An 18467-nucleotide genomic window follows, 5' to 3' on the forward strand; every position below is an offset into this window, starting at 1 on the left:
ACCATCCATTGAGAATGCAGGCAGACGAGTGGTACCCTGGAGCTTGCATTTAACCGATGAAGCCTCAGTGCTGAGCCCAACACCAGTCCTCTCCTCTGTAAGCCCAGCCCTTTGTTTCACACCATCCCCAGAACCATTCAAGGCAACAGCTGAGTTCAGCTCACACAAACCCAGCGACAGCATCAGACCAATAAAGAGAGCTGACATCTCCATCCCTCAACTGTCCTCATGTGGGCATACTGTGTTTTCACAGGTTAATATAGATTTTCAGATTGAAGCTTCCATCCGACAGTACGTCAGCTTACTGTACGTCAGAGAGAGGATGCTCTTACCCAGTGGTCTTTGATTAACTATTGTCCAAGTTTTTTTTTGTGAAATGTGTGCACAATATACTCTGCTCTAAGTGCTATATTAAGTGTCTCTTCTGTTAATGTTACCATTGTAAACATTAAATATCTTCTTAATTATCTCTGTACCCTTACACCTTTTTGCTGTGTTTTAGCTCATATTACAATTAAGCCTAACAGATGGGTTGTTTGTGTTGTTAAATCACATATTAAATAATGCCAACACATAAATACTAATAAAGTAGCACTGAGTTTATGAAAGAGAAAGAAACACACATTTATATTTGAATTGTTTTCCTTAATTTATTCACTTTCTTCTATATTTTCAGAACTTGATAAAAAAATGATTGTGAAATAAGAAAAAAATAATTTAAAAAAAGGACTTTCACAAAACATTACAATTAATAAAACATTTAATGTACAACAACTTAAAATGTAAATATTTAAACGAGGTGAAACTGAATGTTTTATCATGAACTTTATACTGAACGTTGCAATTGGAGCATAATCTAGTCTTTTGTCTTTATTGTATCCTTACCTACAACACAGGGTGATTGTATACATGCAGTTCTGACATTGATCACAGATTGGAGTATAAATGTATGAAGTGCACATAGGTAAGCTGCAGGTGATGAGAATCAGGTGTGTAGAACAGTTCTTTGATGTGTTGGAGTGAGAGCTTGACTGGAATTTTTAGATTCTGAATTTGATGAATTGAAACAGATTGATTATTGACAATGCTGATATTTACATTATGCTAGTGAGCATATATGTGAAACTGTACCAACTGGACATTGGTTTATTTTTAGCCAAGAATACACATGTGAGATAAATTCTCCCTGTTTGCCCTATGTGGCTTATGTATGTTTATTAAAAGTCCCTTCAACTGCCATCTTAGTTTTTACAAAAAGTCAGATTTTTTTAGAATTGACTTTTATTCATTAAATGTTTCTTGGTGTTTTTCTCTGGCTTAACCAATATGATGAAACACTTTGGAGCAAATATACACAATATGAGTCCAAAACTGGAGGCCAGAATGGCAAATATCTCCACAGCCACAGTCAATTTACCAGGAGAGCTGACATATGCTGGGATAAAGGTGACCCAGACTGCACAGAATATCAACATGCTGAAGGTTATAAGCTTGGCTTCATTAAAATTATCAGGGAGCTTCCGGGCTAGGACAGCTAACACAAAGCAAAAGACAGCCAGCAGGCCGATGTACCCGAGCACAGCCCAGAACCCAATAGCTGAGCCTAATGCACACTCCAGGATGATCCTCTCCTTGTATGTGGTTAGGTTTTTCATTGGAAAAGGAGGACTAAGAACCAACCAAAGAGTACATATTACAACTTGAATGAACGTGAAAGACACTACAGTCATTCTTTGCTGTGGAGGACCAAACCATTTCATGACATTACGACCTGGGAGAGTGGCTTTGAATGCCATTAACACTACTATTGTTTTTCCAAGAACACAAGACATACAGAGGACAAAGGTGATCCCAAACGTTGTGTGGCGCAGCATGCAGGACCACTCAGAGGGTGCTCCAATGAAAGTTAATGAGCATAAGAAACAGAGAGTCAGAGAGAAGAGCAGCAGGAAGCTCAGCTCAGAGTTGTTGGCTCTGACAATCGGGGATGTCCTGTGATGATGGAACACAGCCGCTGTCATAATGGTAAGACAGGCACCACCAACTGAGAATGCTGCCAGAATGATTCCCAGGCCCTCATTGAAGGAAAGAAACTCCACAGGCTTGGGGAGACAAGTGTCTGTCTTTGCATTAGGCCAAAATTCCTTGGAACAAGGGAAACATTCAGGGGAATCTGAAAAAATACAAACAAAGAGGACTTTTAGCAGTCGTAGTGTATATGTGATGTTGTAAAGTAGATAATAATTACAATAATACTAATAATATTAATACAATGATAACAATAATGGTAATACATCTTATTTATAGAGCCCTTATCGTGTTACTCAAAGACATTTTACACAAGTTAAAATGATAACAAAACACACTAAAAATACATAACACAAAACAATCACATTAAGTGCAGTTTTGAAAAAGTTTTGAGTTGAGATTTGAAAATGGACATTTGGTGCAGTTTTGGCTGCTTGCGGAGTGATTTCCAGCTATGGCAGCTATGGAAAATACGGCAGCCGAAATGTGGCAGCATCCGTCTAATCTGCAGTAGGAAAAACAATACCTGTAGCATTGCTAATCTCTCCCTCAGGACAAGGTATACAATCAAAACAGCAGATGGGTTTTTCTTTCTGCAGCACTTTACGAGTTCCTGGAGGACAGCTGTCAGTGCACACTGACACAGGCACCTGGCACACAGACATAAACAAAGTCATACATACATATTTAGGTGTGCTACAAAGCTCTTGGTATTAGAGGATAGGTTAGCATTTTTCAAATCCGTCTAAAAACAATTCTTACATGCCAATATGTTGAGTGAATGCTTTATTGATCACTGTAACCAAATTGTAAACCCTCCTAAAGCCATCTCAATATAACTGCTCACCGACAAAATCCAGTTTTTGTGTAAAAATGCATTCTTAAATTCATCTGAATCTAAAGTGAGTTTGAGTTGGACAAATATAGTGTTTCTAACTCACACAGTTGGTTATTGTTTTTGTTCTAACTCACACAGGCTCCACCCTCTACTGGACGATATAGGTAATACTCTCCTCCAATCACAAGCACGCCTTTCACCACTGATTTACAAATTTGCATAAGCATATCCGGCCAATGCTAACCAGAATATGTCTGGACCTCACAGTATAGAAGCTAGCACATCCCCCCCCTAGCTATCTTTTTCTTTTCACTGAATTGACCACTGACTGCCAATCTCCACGGATGGAGTCGCCGCTCCAAGAACATAGTGCCCATCATGTCTCGGTGTTTTTTGCCTGGGCGGTTCTTCACAACGTCTTCTTCAAATGCCTCAGAGGGGACCATGCAAAGAACAGTGTTCAGCAGCCACCAGCTTGCCCGGCCTGTCGACCCAAGATTAAAGTCCAGAAGCGGAGGGATTACTTCTGACAGTTCAATGTGATACTCCACTGCGATGAGAGCAACTCGGAGTTCGAGATCCACACCGTCCAGTTGATTTCACAAACTAACAAAGTTGAGGTTCATTATCAACTGGAAGTGGAGCAGTCCCCTGTCACAGTGGTATCTGTAGGCTATGCTCAACACATGCAGGCTGTAGGTTCTCTGTTGGACCACTGACAGACGGCCCTGCTGCAGGCAGTCTGCAACTGCTGTGGGGGGTAAAAGTGAGGATCGGTTATCATTCCCCCCTCACTGACTGGACGCGGGGGAGGACTTGCTTGGTAGAGTGGTAAGTGATGTGTCATGTACCTTCCCCCGTATCAGGGACCTAAAGTGTTGGTGGAGCAAGAACTCTGCTTGTAGCTCGAGGACATTGATTTGTTTGTCCTCCATTGGGCCCCAATGGAGAACACTTTAGACTCCTGATACGGGGAAGGTACGTGTCAGTGAGGACCGACAACAGCACCATGGTGGCCTACACAAACAGGCACGAAGGGGTTCAAACTGCTGCTGATACTCAGGGTGGGGGAAGCGGCAAATGATTTGTTTTAGCCAAACAACGCAACACTGATTGGCTGCTATGGTTCTCCGTGCACAGCAGGAAAATCCACCCTGCCACAGCCATGGCCAAGAAAGCTCCTTCACAGCTCTCCGCCGCTACATCTCACACCTCCACTGTTGTAGAGGTTGAGTCTGTAGCAGTCGTCGGTCATTCTGGTAGCCTCAGGTCGTCGCATAGAACCGTTGTATGCAGAAATAACTGATAATGGAGCTCCAGCCTTGAACTGTCCCCCTGTTTGGGGAGGATCTGTCTCAGGAGCCAATGCAATGGATGCGGTGCCCACTCTGGGCCATCCTCTCCAGTTTGGGCTTCTGAGTATAGCTGTGCAGACCATCCAGGCTGGAAGAGCAGGATCCAACGCTGCCTGTTAAAGAGTGAAATGGTCGGAGTTCCAACCTTGGTGTGAGGAAAGGTTGGTAGATCCCCTGTCTTGTGCTTTTGGTTCTTTTCTCTCCTTTTAGCAATGTTCGGTGCATAGGGAGCTGTCTCGTGCCACTATTTAGTTGTATCCAGCAGCCATTTCTACCTGCTATGAGGGTTTTGGCAACAGACCGCTCTTTGGCTACCCTCTTGTGTAGCAGTTCTTGCAGGGATCAGGAGACAATGCCTGGTGATGTGTGCCTCCTCCTCACAATAGCAACTACTTTTGGTGCTTGAGGCTTTGGTGTAGCATCCTTTTAAGCCTCTGGAGCGCCCCTCTCGGAAGGCATTATCATTCAAGACAGCTTTCCTGTTTGCATTGACGTCAGCTAAGTGTGTTTGAACTGACTGCCCTGTCGGTGCACCCCAGTTACTTGCTGTTTTGTAGTGATCTCGGCTATTTTGAGAACAAAACTTTCTTTTGTTTTCAATAACTTAAGTAGTTCCTTCAGGTTGAGGGTTATGAAAATGGCTGCTATTTGTCTTCTACCCCATGCCGGGGACGGGGAGGCTAAAAAACACCTGTTTTGCCCTATTTGTGCATTGGTGTGTAATCTTGAGCCCACGGACCCCATCAGGGGCACTGAACAGCTGTTTGTGTACTTTGGGGATGGTGTGGCCATTAAAACCCTTTCCAAGAAATGACTGGAAGGACAGCTTTGTAACTGCATCCCCCAAGACAAAAGGCAAGGGACTCTCGAACTGTTGTCCGTGCACACTCTTCATGCAGCGTGGCAGTCTCGGAATGTAGTGTGCAGCATGTCTACTGCTTGTCTTTTGACCCCTGCAGGGTTATGCCATTGCTCCAACTAGTTGAATCATGTACTACCTGGGTTGGCTGAGGCCCCCGACTTCTCTGATGTGGTAGCCCACGTAATAAATAAGTAGGTGGACTGTGGCAACTAGCCTTTGGCCAGTCAGGATCTATGAGCCTGGGTCAATGTTATGTGGCGAAAGGGCGTGCCTTTGTGAGTGAAAAGAAAGGTTACGATATTTTAACCCTAGGTCAAAGCCCTCTGGCTGAGGAGACTGTAGGATATTGTGCTGCCTTATATATTGTTGGGTCTGCAAGTATTTTGGTATACATATCCTGATTAGCCAGCTACGTTAATGCAAATTTTAAGTGGGCGAAGGCCTGCTCGTGATTGAGGGAGACTATTACCTATGGAGTACAGTAGAGCGCTTATAGAATTAAGGTTACAACATCATAACTCTTGTTATCTTAGTCTTTTTAGCATACATTCCCTCTTTGTATTACTATCCCTCTGTCATGGCTGAGCAAGGGAACATTTTTGGAATTATGAAGGAGGAATTTCCTGGTAGAATTTCATACTAAAAATATGCTTACATTAGTTATTACATTGGAATTGTATTAGTCATGGATTTCTTCACATCAATTATGTACAAGGGGAACAATTACAGTGACCGAAAATATATTTTAATGTACACATAATATAACATTTAAGATCACTTAGGAACAGTGTGTAACATGTAGGGGGGTTAATTTGCAGTAATGGAATACAATATTCATAACAATGTTTTAATAAGTGTATAATAACCTGAAACTAAGCATGCATGCACAGCTTGCACGATCAGCCAAATGCTCTTTCTTTTTTTCTTTTTTTACTTTTCTACTGGCTGAAACAAAGCAGCCAGGAGGACAGAAGACAGGAGGAATGACTTGTTTTTCATTCTTTATAAACTTCACTCAGAAGTGTTATTTATTTTATCAACATTTTACATTTGTTTTCAGTGAAGTATTAATGCTTTTTTATATCGGGACATTGCTTTGTAAACGTAACTGTTGCTGCCCTATGAACAATATTTGGATATATTTTAATCGTACATTCTAATCCTGTTATGAATTTATTTGTTTTTAAAAATTCTACTTTTTAAGAGCAATTATTTCGTCATGTAGAAAAGAAGAGTATAGATAATAGTACCTCATAGTTGTAGTAAAGTCCTAAAGATAACTCCCTACCTGAAGGCCACCGTATATCTCCAACACACTTGGAAAGGGAGGGCTGAGCAGAGATGTATTTAGTCGGTTGCAATCTGCAACACACTACTAGATGCCACTAAATCGTACAGACTGGGCCTTTAAGTTAAAATTTGAACATTGCTTTTAAGTGCCTTACTAGTGTGCCACCCTCCACCCAGGTGAGGTTCCTGTTGATTCGGAATTCCTGGCCCACAGGCAGTGATGCATCGTAGTGCCCTACTGTCACCAACTCAATGTAGCCAGTCTCAGTTTTTTGCCAATTAACCAGCTCATATGTGGCCTCAGTATCCCCGTTGGCATCAAATGACACATCATAACCGTTTTGGAGAAAATTAACATTTTTCAGCTGAGTAAGAACCTGTGAGGATGAAGTAAAAGAAGAGAATGAGGAAGAGATTTGACACAATGTAAGATAAAATGAATATATAATTTCAAAAAAGGTAAACTATAGAGAAAAAAAGACGTCGTGGTGTTGACATATTTGTTCTGACTGACCTGTTCGGGCTCTATGCTGGTGAATTTGTCACACTGGGTTATAGAGTGTGTTTCCTGACACATTGCATTATGAATGGCATGTGCTATTGCATAAACAGCCTTGTACACCATGTTAGTGATTCGGAGCTGGGATGTGTCAGTGTACGGGCTCCGGATCGTCTCTATGTCTTCAGTTCCATCGCACGCATGTTTTTCTGTGGCTGATCCTAAAAACAAAGAAAGGTCATTTATTAGGTTTGACAATATAAAATTATAATTCATCCGTATGTTTTTCTTTTTTGTTTTGTTTTTGTTTTATCTAACCTGCAAAATGTACCTTGCAAAACGTGTATACTTGCATTGTTTTAATATGTAGTAAATAAAGTAAAACTTTATTTTGTATTATATGTCAAAGCACTGTTTTGCAGATATGCCTTTTTATCTGGCCCAATTATTTGTTTTTACCTACATGTAACCAGCTCAGTCACCAGACAATTAGTCATCTGTATAAAATTCAAAAAGGTATATTCCTTTAATTAGATACTGACAATCAATTTTTAAATGTATTTCAAATAAATTAATGATCTGAAATCACTGTCGGTAAAATATCTTCGAACTATGAATACTTACATACAGTGTATACCTGTAACTGATACAAGCAAGGAGGCTATGTAAAACTGTTTGTACTTTATTAAGCTTGGTGGCCTGGAGACTGTCAATTTAATGTGTGCTTTTGTTCAGGGCTTCAGTGTTGACTTTGTGAAACTAGTGGTGCCAAATTCATAAAAACCACAAAAACAGAGATTTTTCAAAGAGATGCACCTTATGGCCATAACATGTCTTTGTTCAATATGAATAGATTTCTCTATTAATCTACAGTTAAAGCAGCTGTAAACATTTTAATACACAAAGCTTTGATTAGACTATGAAAACAATACCGGAACACACAAGGACCAAACTGTGGTTGTCTGTTATGTTAAAAATCAGCAAAATCAGCCAAACTTTCTCACTTTGTCCCAGCCTGCAGTTGAATTCTTCCTCCCAGAACTCAGTAAGCACTGGAGAGGCCGCCACTTTAGAGGGAGAGAGGTCCAGCAGGAAGTCTCTCAGACCTGGGATGACAGATTTCTCAATGCCAAATCCGATTGTTCCAGCACAGAAGCTGAACCTCAGCATGTCTGGGTCAGTTACCCAGGACTCACTGCCTATCCACTGGCGAGGTGGAGAGGGCTTGATTGACAGCTCCTCGAACAGAATCCTCAAGTCTCCCGAGGTCATAAATGCCACAACAACCACAGCTGTTGACCTGGAACGAAATGATGCTGCATTGTATCATACCAATATGAAAAAAAATAACTTTTAACATGATTTATCAGGACAATTAACACAAACACATATGAGATACTTTATTTTTGTGTGTTAATGTGCAGTATTGCTCCACTTCTCTAACAACATCAGGATTAGGCCTTCATATGAGAGAAATTAACAAAAACATACATTTTCAATTTAACATGAGGATAAGAAAATGATCTTCCATTTCATATTTCATTGAACTTTGTTGTGGATTTGTGTGCAGAAGGTCAGTATGAGCACAGGAAACAAGAGCACATAATCAGTGAACGTAGAAACCTGCGGATAATGTCAGCTACTCTCTGGATCCTGCTACGTGGGTGGGTCCGATAGAAAGATTCGGAGTATTCCACACAGATCCCCTCTTTCTGTGCTGCGTCCAGGAAAGACGCCATGCCATTGTTTCCATAATCCGAATCCGATCGGATGGCACCTATCCAAGTCCAACCAAAGTGTTTTACCAGTTTGGCCAGAGCGTCAGCCTGGAACTGGTCACTCGGGATTGTTCTGAAGAAACTCGGGTACTGCTGCTTATCGGACAGGCATGCACAAGTGGCAAAGTGACTCACCTAAAGGAACACGACAGTATAATGTTTTAACGGGGAGGGCAAAAAATAGCAGTGGTCTGTTAAACACAGTTTGCAGAAATACAAAATATTTACTTGAGGAATGTTAAAGGGCCCGATGATGCGTGACATGCTGATGGATGGTGTGGACCCAGACTCACCAACGATGGCCACCACCGTACCAGATTGTGAGCAATTCTCACCTGTGTAAAACACTGGGTCCAGGCTGCTTGATAGCTGGAATGCCACATGCACCGCAACAGGCACAGAGGCGCACGAGTCGTAGATCTGATAACCGAGTTTGATGCCCGGCAGCAGCTCCGTGCTGTTGTTAATCTCCTCGATGGCGAAGATCATTGCACGTGAGAAGCGCAGTTCACGGGCATCAATGCTGCACACAGACACTTATGTCACTGTTTAAAATATGGCTTACATATGGTGAGGAAAATTTACCAATTCAAAATAAATATATAATTTAGGAGAATCGCTAAGAATTGCTTGAACACCAAAATAAACAGTAAACTAAAATTGTATGAGATAGTAGTCCACAATTCATGTAAATTTGAATGCAACAGTCAAATAAATCTAAACTCTTAATTTGGGTTCATACAGTTTAATTAGTATAAATAGTTGATAAACTTAATATCAGTTAAAAAACAAAAAAATGGTCATCTCTAAATAGTCACACTCTACTATTGTAGTAAATATGATACCTAAAATTGGAAAGACAAATTTGCAACGTTTTCAGTAAAACACATGCAAAAGTATAAATTAGAACATTTCCATTCCCACAGAGTAACATCCTCTTAGCCCCCACTTCTCCCTCTTACTAACCTCCCTGAGCATGTTATTAGATCAGGCATGGTGGTGTAGTTATGCTTCACTGTGTGCGCATAGTGGTGTATGGACAAAACACCACCAATAACATAGTCACCATCCATTGAGAATGCAGGCAGACGAGTGGTACCCTGGAGCTTGCATTTAACCGATGAAGCCTCAGTGCTGAGCCCAACACCAGTCCTCTCCTCTGTAAGCCCAGCCCTTTGTTTCACACCATCCCCAGAACCATTCAAGGCAACAGCTGAGTTCAGCTCACACAAACCCAGCGACAGGATCAGACCAATAAAGAGAGCTGACATCTCCATCCCTCAACTGTCCTCATGTGGGCATACTGTGTTTTCACAGGTTAATATAGATTTTCAGATTGAAGCTTCCATCCGACAGTACGTCAACTTACTGTACGTCAGCGAGAGGATGCTCTTACCCAGTGGTCTTTGATTAACTATTGTCCAAGTTTTTTTCTGAAATGTGTTCACAATATACTCTGCTCTCAGTGCTATATTTATTTTCTCTTCTGTTAAAGTTGCCATTGTAAAAACTAAATATCTTCTTAATTATCTCTATACCCTTACACCTTTTGCTGTGTTTTAGCTCATATTACAGTTCAGCCTAACAAATGGGTTGTTTGCGTGGGTAAATCACATGTTAAATAATGCCAACATATAAATACTAATAAAGTAGCACTGAGTTTATAAAAGGGAAAGAAACACACATTTATATTATTATTTTTTTACTTTATTTATTCACTTTCTTCTATATTTTCAAAACTTGATAAAATAATATTTGTGAAATAAGAAAAAAATTATTTAAAAAGGATTTTCACAAAACATTGCAATCAATAAAACATTTAATGTACAAACACCTAAAATATAAATATTTAAACGAGGTGAAACTGAACGTTTTAACATGAACTTTATACTGAACGTTGCTGTTGAAGCTATAATCTAGTGTTGTTTTTTTTGTATCCTTACCTAAAACACAGGGTGATTGTATACATGCAGTTCTGACATTGATCACAGATTAGGAGTATTAATGTATGAAGTGCACATAGGGAAGCTGCAGGTGATGAGAATCAGGTGTGTAGAACAGTTCTTTGATGTGTTTGAGTGAGAGCTTGACTGGAATGTTTAGATTCTGAATTTGATGAATTGAAACAGATTGATTATCGACAATGCTGATATTTACATTATGCTAGTGAGCATATATGTGAAACTGTACCAACTGGACATTGGTTTATTTTTAGCCAAGAATACACATGCGAGACAAATTCTCCCTGTTTGGCCTCTGTGGCTTATGTATGTTTATTAAAAGTCCCTTCAACTGCCATCTTAGTTTTTACAAAAAGTCAGATTTTTTTAGAATTGGCTTTTGTTCATTAAATGTTTCTTGGTGTTTTTCTCTGGCTTAACCAATATGATGAAACACTTTGGAGCAAATATACACAATATGAGTCCAAAGCTGGAGGCCAGAATGGCAAATATCTCCACAGCCACAGTCAATTTACCAGGAGAGCTGACATATGCTGGGATAAAGGTGACCCAGACTGCACAGAATATCAACATGCTGAAGGTTATAAGCTTGGCTTCATTAAAATTATCAGGTAGTTTCCGGGCTAGGACAGCTAACACAAAGCAAAAGACAGCCAGCAGGCCGATGTACCCGAGCACAGCCCAGAACCCAATAGCTGAGCCTAATGCACACTCCAGGATGATCCTCTCCTTGTATGTGGTTAGGTTTTTCATTGGAAAAGGGGGACTAAGAACCAACCAAAGAGTGCATATTACAACTTGAATGAACGTGAAAGACACTACAGTCATTCTTTGCTGTGGAGGACCAAACCATTTCATGACATTACGACCTGGGAGAGTGGCTGTGAATGCCATTAACACTACTATTGTTTTTCCAAGAACACAAGACATACAGAGGACGAAGGTGATCCCAAAAGCTGTGTGGCGCAGCACGCAGGACCACTCAGAGGGTGCTCCAATGAAAGTTAATGAGCATAAGAAACAGAGAGTCAGAGAGAAGAGCAGCAGGAAGCTCAGCTCAGAGTTGTTGGCTCTGACAATCGGGGATGTCCTGTGACGATGGAACACAGCCGCTGTTATAATGGTAAGACAGGCACCACCAACTGAGAATGCTGCCAGAATGATTCCCAGGGCCTCATTGAAGGAAAGAAACTCTACAGGCTTGGGGAGACAAGTGTCTCTCTTTGCATTAGGCCAAAATTCCTTGGCGCAAGGGAAACATTCAGGGGAATCTGAAAAAATACAAAAAAAAAATGTCTTTTAGCTGTCGTACTCGTTAGTTGATGTTGTCCAGTAGATATGCAGTAGGAAAAATAATACCTGTAGCATTGCTAATCTCTCCCTCAGGACACAGAATACAATCATAACAGCAGATGGGTTTTCCTTTCTGCAGCACTTTACGGGTTCCTGCAGGACAGCTATCAGAGCACACTGACAAAGGCACCTGGCACATAGACACAAACAAATTCACAGATATTCAGGTGTGCTTCGAAGCGCCGATGATTAAAGGATAGGTTCAGATCTGTCTAAATACAACACTTGCATGTCAATATGTGTATTGTGTACATGTGTTTTTTCAACACAACTGCTGGTGGAAAAAATCCACAGTTGTGTAAAAATGCATTCTAAAGTTCAATTAAAGCCAAAATGAGGCTTCAGCAGTCTGGCTTGGACAAAGCAAGTGGTTATCTTCCAAAGTTCGTCTTTTTGGACAAAGTCCCGTTTTTTGTTCCTATTCCTCTGCCGCAACTCAGCAAGGGAACTCTTTAGTTGAAACTATTAAGTGGAATGTGAGACTGAAAATGCTGTAACTTTAGAACAGATCTCTTCACAGCCAGTAAGGACTGGAGCAACAGGGACCAAGAACACTTATCACCAAATTTTAAATTGGAATATGTTATAACATTCATTTTGGGGTCCCTACTTTTGTGCCACCCTCCATCCAGGTGAGGTTCTTATTGATATGGAATTTCTGGCCCACCGGCAGTGATGCATCGTAGTGCCCTACTGTCACCAACTCAATGCTACCACTCTCACTTTGTTGCCAGTTAATCAGCTCGTATGTGGCCACAGGATCCCCGTTGGCATCAAATGACACATCATAACCATTTTGGGAAAACTTTACTTTCTTCAACTCAGTGAGAACCTGTGAGGATGAAGTAACGGAAGACGGTGAGGGCGAGAAATAAAACAATGTACTGTATACTAAAATGAGTACTTCATTTAGGAAACAGTTCAGTACAGCAAATAAGGGACATTGGGGTTGTTCACTTAATTGTTCTGACTGACCTGTTTGGACTTTATGCTGGTGAATTTGTCACATTGAGTTATAGAGTGTGTTTCCTGACACATTGCATTATGAATGGCATGTGCTATTGCATAAACAGCCTTGTACACCATGTTAGTGATTCGGAGCTGAGATGTGTCAGTGTACGGGCTCTGGATCGTCTCTATGTCTTCAGTTCCATCGCACGCATTTATTTCTGTGGCTGATCCTAAAAACACACAAAGACAGGAAGGGTTTTTTAGCCTTGACAATTACATCATTCTTTCTTATGTATAATGTTCTTCTTTAGTTTCATTTAACCTCTTAAACGTGTTTTGTAGAAACTCGTATATCTGTATTCTTCTAATTCCCTTACAAAACATGCTTATTTTCCATTACATTTAAAAGCACTTTTTTGTACAGCACATTTTTGCTGATTTTATTTTATACATTTTTTATAGTTGCTGTATCTGGCTCTGTTTGTTTTTTGTACCTTGTATATATCAGCTCATTTTGTAAGGCAAAACAATGTTTTTCCTTCATTTAGATACTGACTTGACCTGTTTAAATGTCTTTCAAACGAATAAATGATTTGTACTCCACGTCAATACAACATTATATTTAGACCAACATACATTTACATATATACTGTAACTGATACATACTAGAAAGTACAATTTTTTTGTACTTTTTTTAGCTTGGTGGCCAAAATACTGTCTATATCAGCAGTCTTCAACAGGCGGTCCGCGACCCATAGGGGGTCCGCAGAGGTACTGCAGGGGGTCTGCGAAACTTTTGGTTGATTAGACTATTTAATTTTTTTCCAAACATGAATCTTTCTATTATTTTAATAGTTCAGTATTGTATGCAAGATAACAGGTATGCTTATGCATGGCAGTGGCACTAATAGGCCATCACTCCTTTTCGTTTCCACATTTATGTTTAAAGAAACGTCAATTTGAATAGCTTGTATGCATGATTATCATGCAATTGACAGACAATGTTGATATTGGCATTGGTATCAGCTGACAAGGTGTGTTTATAAATGGCAGTGGCACGGCCACCCTACTCACTGTACCTTGCACATGTTTAAAATAAAAACATGAATATATGAACCTGTGTATTATTTGAATAGCTTAGTATGGAATGCACAATAACAAGGTATATTTATACATTGCACTCGGCCCAGTTAAATATAAAACACAATTTTATACAATATATGTAGTCGGGGGTCCCTGCTCCATCTCTCTATCAGTTTGGGGGTCCTTGGCCTGAAAAATGTTGAAGACCCCTGGTCTATGTAGTTTGTGCTTGTGTTCAGGACTTTAGTGTTGACATCTCATTTAAGCCAGCAGAGTGCCTTAACTTGACCTGAAAGATCCTCATATCAAGTTAGATTATTAACAGAGATGCACCTTATTTTTACTCCATGTCTTTGGTCAATAACAATAGATTTCCCTTTAAATCACTCTGGGGTTGGGTTGTTAAAGCAGCTGCTGCTCCACTCAGACAGAATAAAAAAACAGAACACAGACAAAGACCCATCTGTGAGTGTAGGAGCCAAATTGAATGTGATGTTAAATATTCATTTGTATTTACATGTTTAACTGTAATCACATCTGTTTCTACTTTGAATGTTACAAGGATGTCGTTATAATTTGTTATAGTAAGAAATACACATAAGTGACAGATAACTGGCCCTTTAAGGACACTGCGACAGTTACTGACGGGGGTGAGTAATATCTGATTTTGGATCGTGTTATGAAACGTGTTAAAGGGAACGATCTACGTGGATTAAGTCGTGGATAACCTGTGGATACGTATAGTAGGTCGAAGTAATCAGTATACTTTTAGGAAGAAAGGAAGTTGATTGACTGACTTGTACGAAGGAAATGGATCAATAAAACACGTATTGCTTTTCATCTACGAGCGGCGTCGGTGTGAGATATGTGCAAAAGACAAGAAACACGCGTCAACTAAAGGTTTACTTACTGCTAAAGATTTGGACGCTACAGTGAGTGTCAGTTATGTTAAAGATCAGCCAAACTTTCCTACTTTGTCCCAGCCTGCAGTTGAATTCATCCTCCCAGAACTCAGTAAGCACTGGAGAGGCCGCCACTTTAGAGGGAGAGAGGTCCAGCAGGAAGTCTCTCAGACCAGGGATGACAGATTTCTCAATCCCAAATCCAATTGCTCCAGCACAGAAGCTGAACCTCAGCATGTCTGAGTCAGTTACCCAGGACTCAGTGCCTATCCACTGGCGAGGTGGAGAGGGCTTGAGTGACAGCTCCTCCAGCAGAATCCTCATGTCTCCAGGAGATGTAAATGCCACAACAACCACAGCTGTCGACCTGGAGAGAAGTTACAGTAGATTGTATTATACCAATATAAACAAAATACATTGCAAAATATTTGTACATATGTATGGAGATAGTTAAAACTGTTTTTGGTCCCACTGAGTATTTTCATCATAAAGACCATTAATAAATATGAGATGAACACGTGACAGAAAAAAAGATACATTTACAATGTGCCTCTAAGATGAGAAAATACTCTTCTGTCTTATATTTACAGAACATTGTTGTGGATTTGTGTGCAGAAGGTCAGTATGAGCCCAGGGAACAAAAGCACATAATCAGTGAATGTAGAAACCTGCGGATAATGTCAGCTACTCTCTGGATCCTGCTACGTGGGTGGGTCCGATAGAAAGATTCGGAGTACTCCACACAGATCCCCTCTTTCTGTGCTGCGTCCAGGAAAGACGCCATGCCATTGTTTCCATAATCCGAATCCGATCGGATGGCACCTATCCAAGTCCAACCAAAGTGTTTTACCAGTTTGGCCAGAGCGTCAGCCTGGAACTGGTCACTCGGGATTGTTCTGAAGAAACTCGGGTGCTGCTGTTTATCGGACAGGCATGCACAAGTGGCAAAGTAACTCACCTAAAGGAACACGACAGTATAATGTTTTAACAGGAAGGGCAAAAAATAGCACTGGTCTGTTTAACACATAGTTTGCAGATTTTCAAAATATTTACTTGAGGAACGTTAAAGGGCCCGATGATGCGTGACATGCTGATGGATGGCGTGGACCCAGACTCACCAACAATGGCCATCACCGTACCAGATTGTGAGCAATTGTCACCTGTGTAAAACACTGGGTCTAGGCCGCTTGATAGCTGAAATGCCACATGCACCGCAACAGGCACAGAGGCGCACGAGTCGTAGATCTGATAACCGAGTTTGATGCCCGGCAGCAGCTCCGTGTTGTTGTTAATCTCCTCGATGGCGAATATCATTGTGCGTGAAAAGCGCAGTTCACGGGAGTTAATGCTGTACACGGACAAACACACACGCACACACACTGTTTAAATATGGCTTACATATGGGGACAAAACACAATTTTAACAGAAACACAGAATATGGGAGAGCTGAAAACCAAAAAGCACAACACGTAATGAGATATCAGTCCCAAATGCAGCATAATATTAATGCATGGATTAACAACAGCTATTTTAAACTCAAATTTTTTTGTTCACGATGTTTTCAGTTAACAAATACAAAAAATCAAATGCAATCCTTTACTATTTTGTGAATATAATACGTACTTTTGTATGGCCAAATACTAATGCATTATAATTAAAATAAAGGTAAAAACATTTCCATCCCCACAGAGTAACATCCTCTTAGCCCCCACTTCTCCCTCTTACTAACCTCCCTGAGCATCTTATTGGATCAGGCATGGTGGTGTAGTTATTCTTCACTGTGTACATGTTGTAATGTATGGAGAAAACACCACCAATAACGTAGTCACCATTCATTGAGAATGCAGGCAGACGAGTGGTACCCTGGAGCTTGCATTTAACCGATGAAGCCTCAGTGCTGAGCCCAACACCAGTCCTCTCCTCTGTAAGCCCAGCCCTTTGTTTCACACCATACCCAGAACCATTCAAGGCAACAGCTGAGTTCAGCTCACACAAACCCAGCGACAGCATCAGACCAATGAAGAGAGCTGACATCTCCATCCCTCAACTGTCCTCATGTGGGCATACTGTGTTTTCACAGGTTAATATAGATTTTCAGATTGAAGCTTCCATTCTTTTATTGTACGTCAGTTTACTGTACGTCAGTGAGAGGATGCTCTTACCCAGTGATTAAAATATTTATTGTTCCATTATTATTTATTTCAATTTACTCTGCCAAACTTAATTTACTGAAATGAATCTGACCAAACTGCAAATAATCAGCATTGAACAGTTAATAGTTTACTGCATTTTCAAACAAACCTTGCTCTGACAGATTACAGTCTTTACTCCTAGTTGTTGAGAAGGCACTGAATATTTAGCATGACATGGTATATCTGAATTTGAAAAAGAACTGTGGCTGAGTCTGGATGATAAACTAAGCCATACAAAACTCATACAGTTTAGATTGATGAAACTAAATCGTAATCAACATCCAGCAAAGTAGAACTGGCCCTGACAAGCCAGAGGTGTCCTGAAATATTGTATATGTTGTATATTTTCTTTTCTTTTTTTTTATTAGCAATACAACATTTTCTTTCAGTAGTCTTCCATTTGTTGTTCGTGAAATGGATTATATGCAATTTATTGTATTGTATTTTTCAATGCTTAAGTGGTTGCATGCATGCACACAAAATCAAATCTGTTTGTAGTTTTGCTAAGGGATTAACTGAGCAACAACAAAACATATATTGAGGTAACATGTCTCTCATGCTGATGTGTGCATATCTGCTATCTACTGTACCGAATTCCCAAACTCAAGGATCCACCCAGGTATACCGTACTGTCATTTTATGGCTCACTCTGCTACTACCACCTAGTGGACATTTTAACTAGACTGAGCGAATATATGTTCACAGATGATATACAACCCTGTGGTTAGTTAAAATGGATGTGACTGATATAATGTAAAGCACACCTCATAACAGCATTAGAAAAGCATCCTAACATACAGTAACATGAATCACAATGGTAGCAAACGCATCAAAACGAACAAAAATCTAAGTTACTTGTATTTATAATGAAAATCACACAAAATAACCATGTGCAGGGATTATTTAGTGCTTGACTGCTTGTGATATCAACACTGGGGATGGACCTGAAAAAATCCCTGAAATGTCCCACATAAATAATCCAATGAGTCAATGGTCGACCTTTCACACTAGTGCCTAACCAATAAGCAAAACGTTTATAAGCCCTTGCTGTTTGTTGGAAGTCGTGAACCAGACATGTGCTGCTCCAGGGATTTGCATCTGTGTGACCCTTCGCACAGAGGCTCCTGCAAAGAATGTCTCCTTCCAGGAAGGATAATACAACTATTTTGTGCCAATGAATGGTGAGAACACAGTGCAGCTGTAACAAACAGCACAGACACTGAACAGACTATAGGTGGGCACAGGCCCGGAGGCCCAAGAGATCAGGGAATCCCTAAACCAGAGCTTTAGTGATGAGCATATTCTCGTAGCTAACATTTTTATCTGTCAATACTAATTCTGAAAAAGCTAAAGGAATAGCCTCTGCATTTCATTT

At 40.4% G+C, this 18467-nt stretch overlaps 2 protein-coding genes across 2 annotated transcripts; both read right to left on the minus strand.

Annotated features, from left to right (window-relative positions):
- Window positions 1-1268: 1268 nt before the first annotated feature.
- Window positions 1269-9774, minus strand: LOC306779631 (extracellular calcium-sensing receptor-like; the record flags this gene model as incomplete). Its single annotated transcript, XM_079271599.1, has 8 exons — window positions 9617-9774; window positions 8879-9173; window positions 8496-8785; window positions 7877-8172; window positions 6888-7093; window positions 6529-6750; window positions 2555-2678; window positions 1269-2173 (listed from the first exon to the last, which is right to left on the minus strand). The coding sequence occupies exons 1-8, from the start codon at window positions 9721-9723 to the stop codon at window positions 1269-1271; spliced, it is 2445 nt and encodes an 814-aa protein (XP_079127725.1). The 5' UTR covers window positions 9724-9774.
- A 1203-nt stretch (window positions 9775-10977) lies between these two features.
- Window positions 10978-16787, minus strand: LOC306779632 (extracellular calcium-sensing receptor-like; the record flags this gene model as incomplete). Its single annotated transcript, XM_079271600.1, has 8 exons — window positions 16630-16787; window positions 15954-16248; window positions 15569-15858; window positions 14972-15267; window positions 12940-13145; window positions 12575-12796; window positions 11971-12094; window positions 10978-11882 (listed from the first exon to the last, which is right to left on the minus strand). The coding sequence occupies exons 1-8, from the start codon at window positions 16734-16736 to the stop codon at window positions 10978-10980; spliced, it is 2445 nt and encodes an 814-aa protein (XP_079127726.1). The 5' UTR covers window positions 16737-16787.
- Window positions 16788-18467: the final 1680 nt, after the last annotated feature.

The sequence above is a fragment of the Melanostigma gelatinosum genome, assembly GCF_949748355.1.
Source record: "Melanostigma gelatinosum genome assembly, chromosome: 7".
In the NCBI taxonomy this organism is placed as follows: domain Eukaryota; kingdom Metazoa; phylum Chordata; class Actinopteri; order Perciformes; family Zoarcidae; genus Melanostigma; species Melanostigma gelatinosum.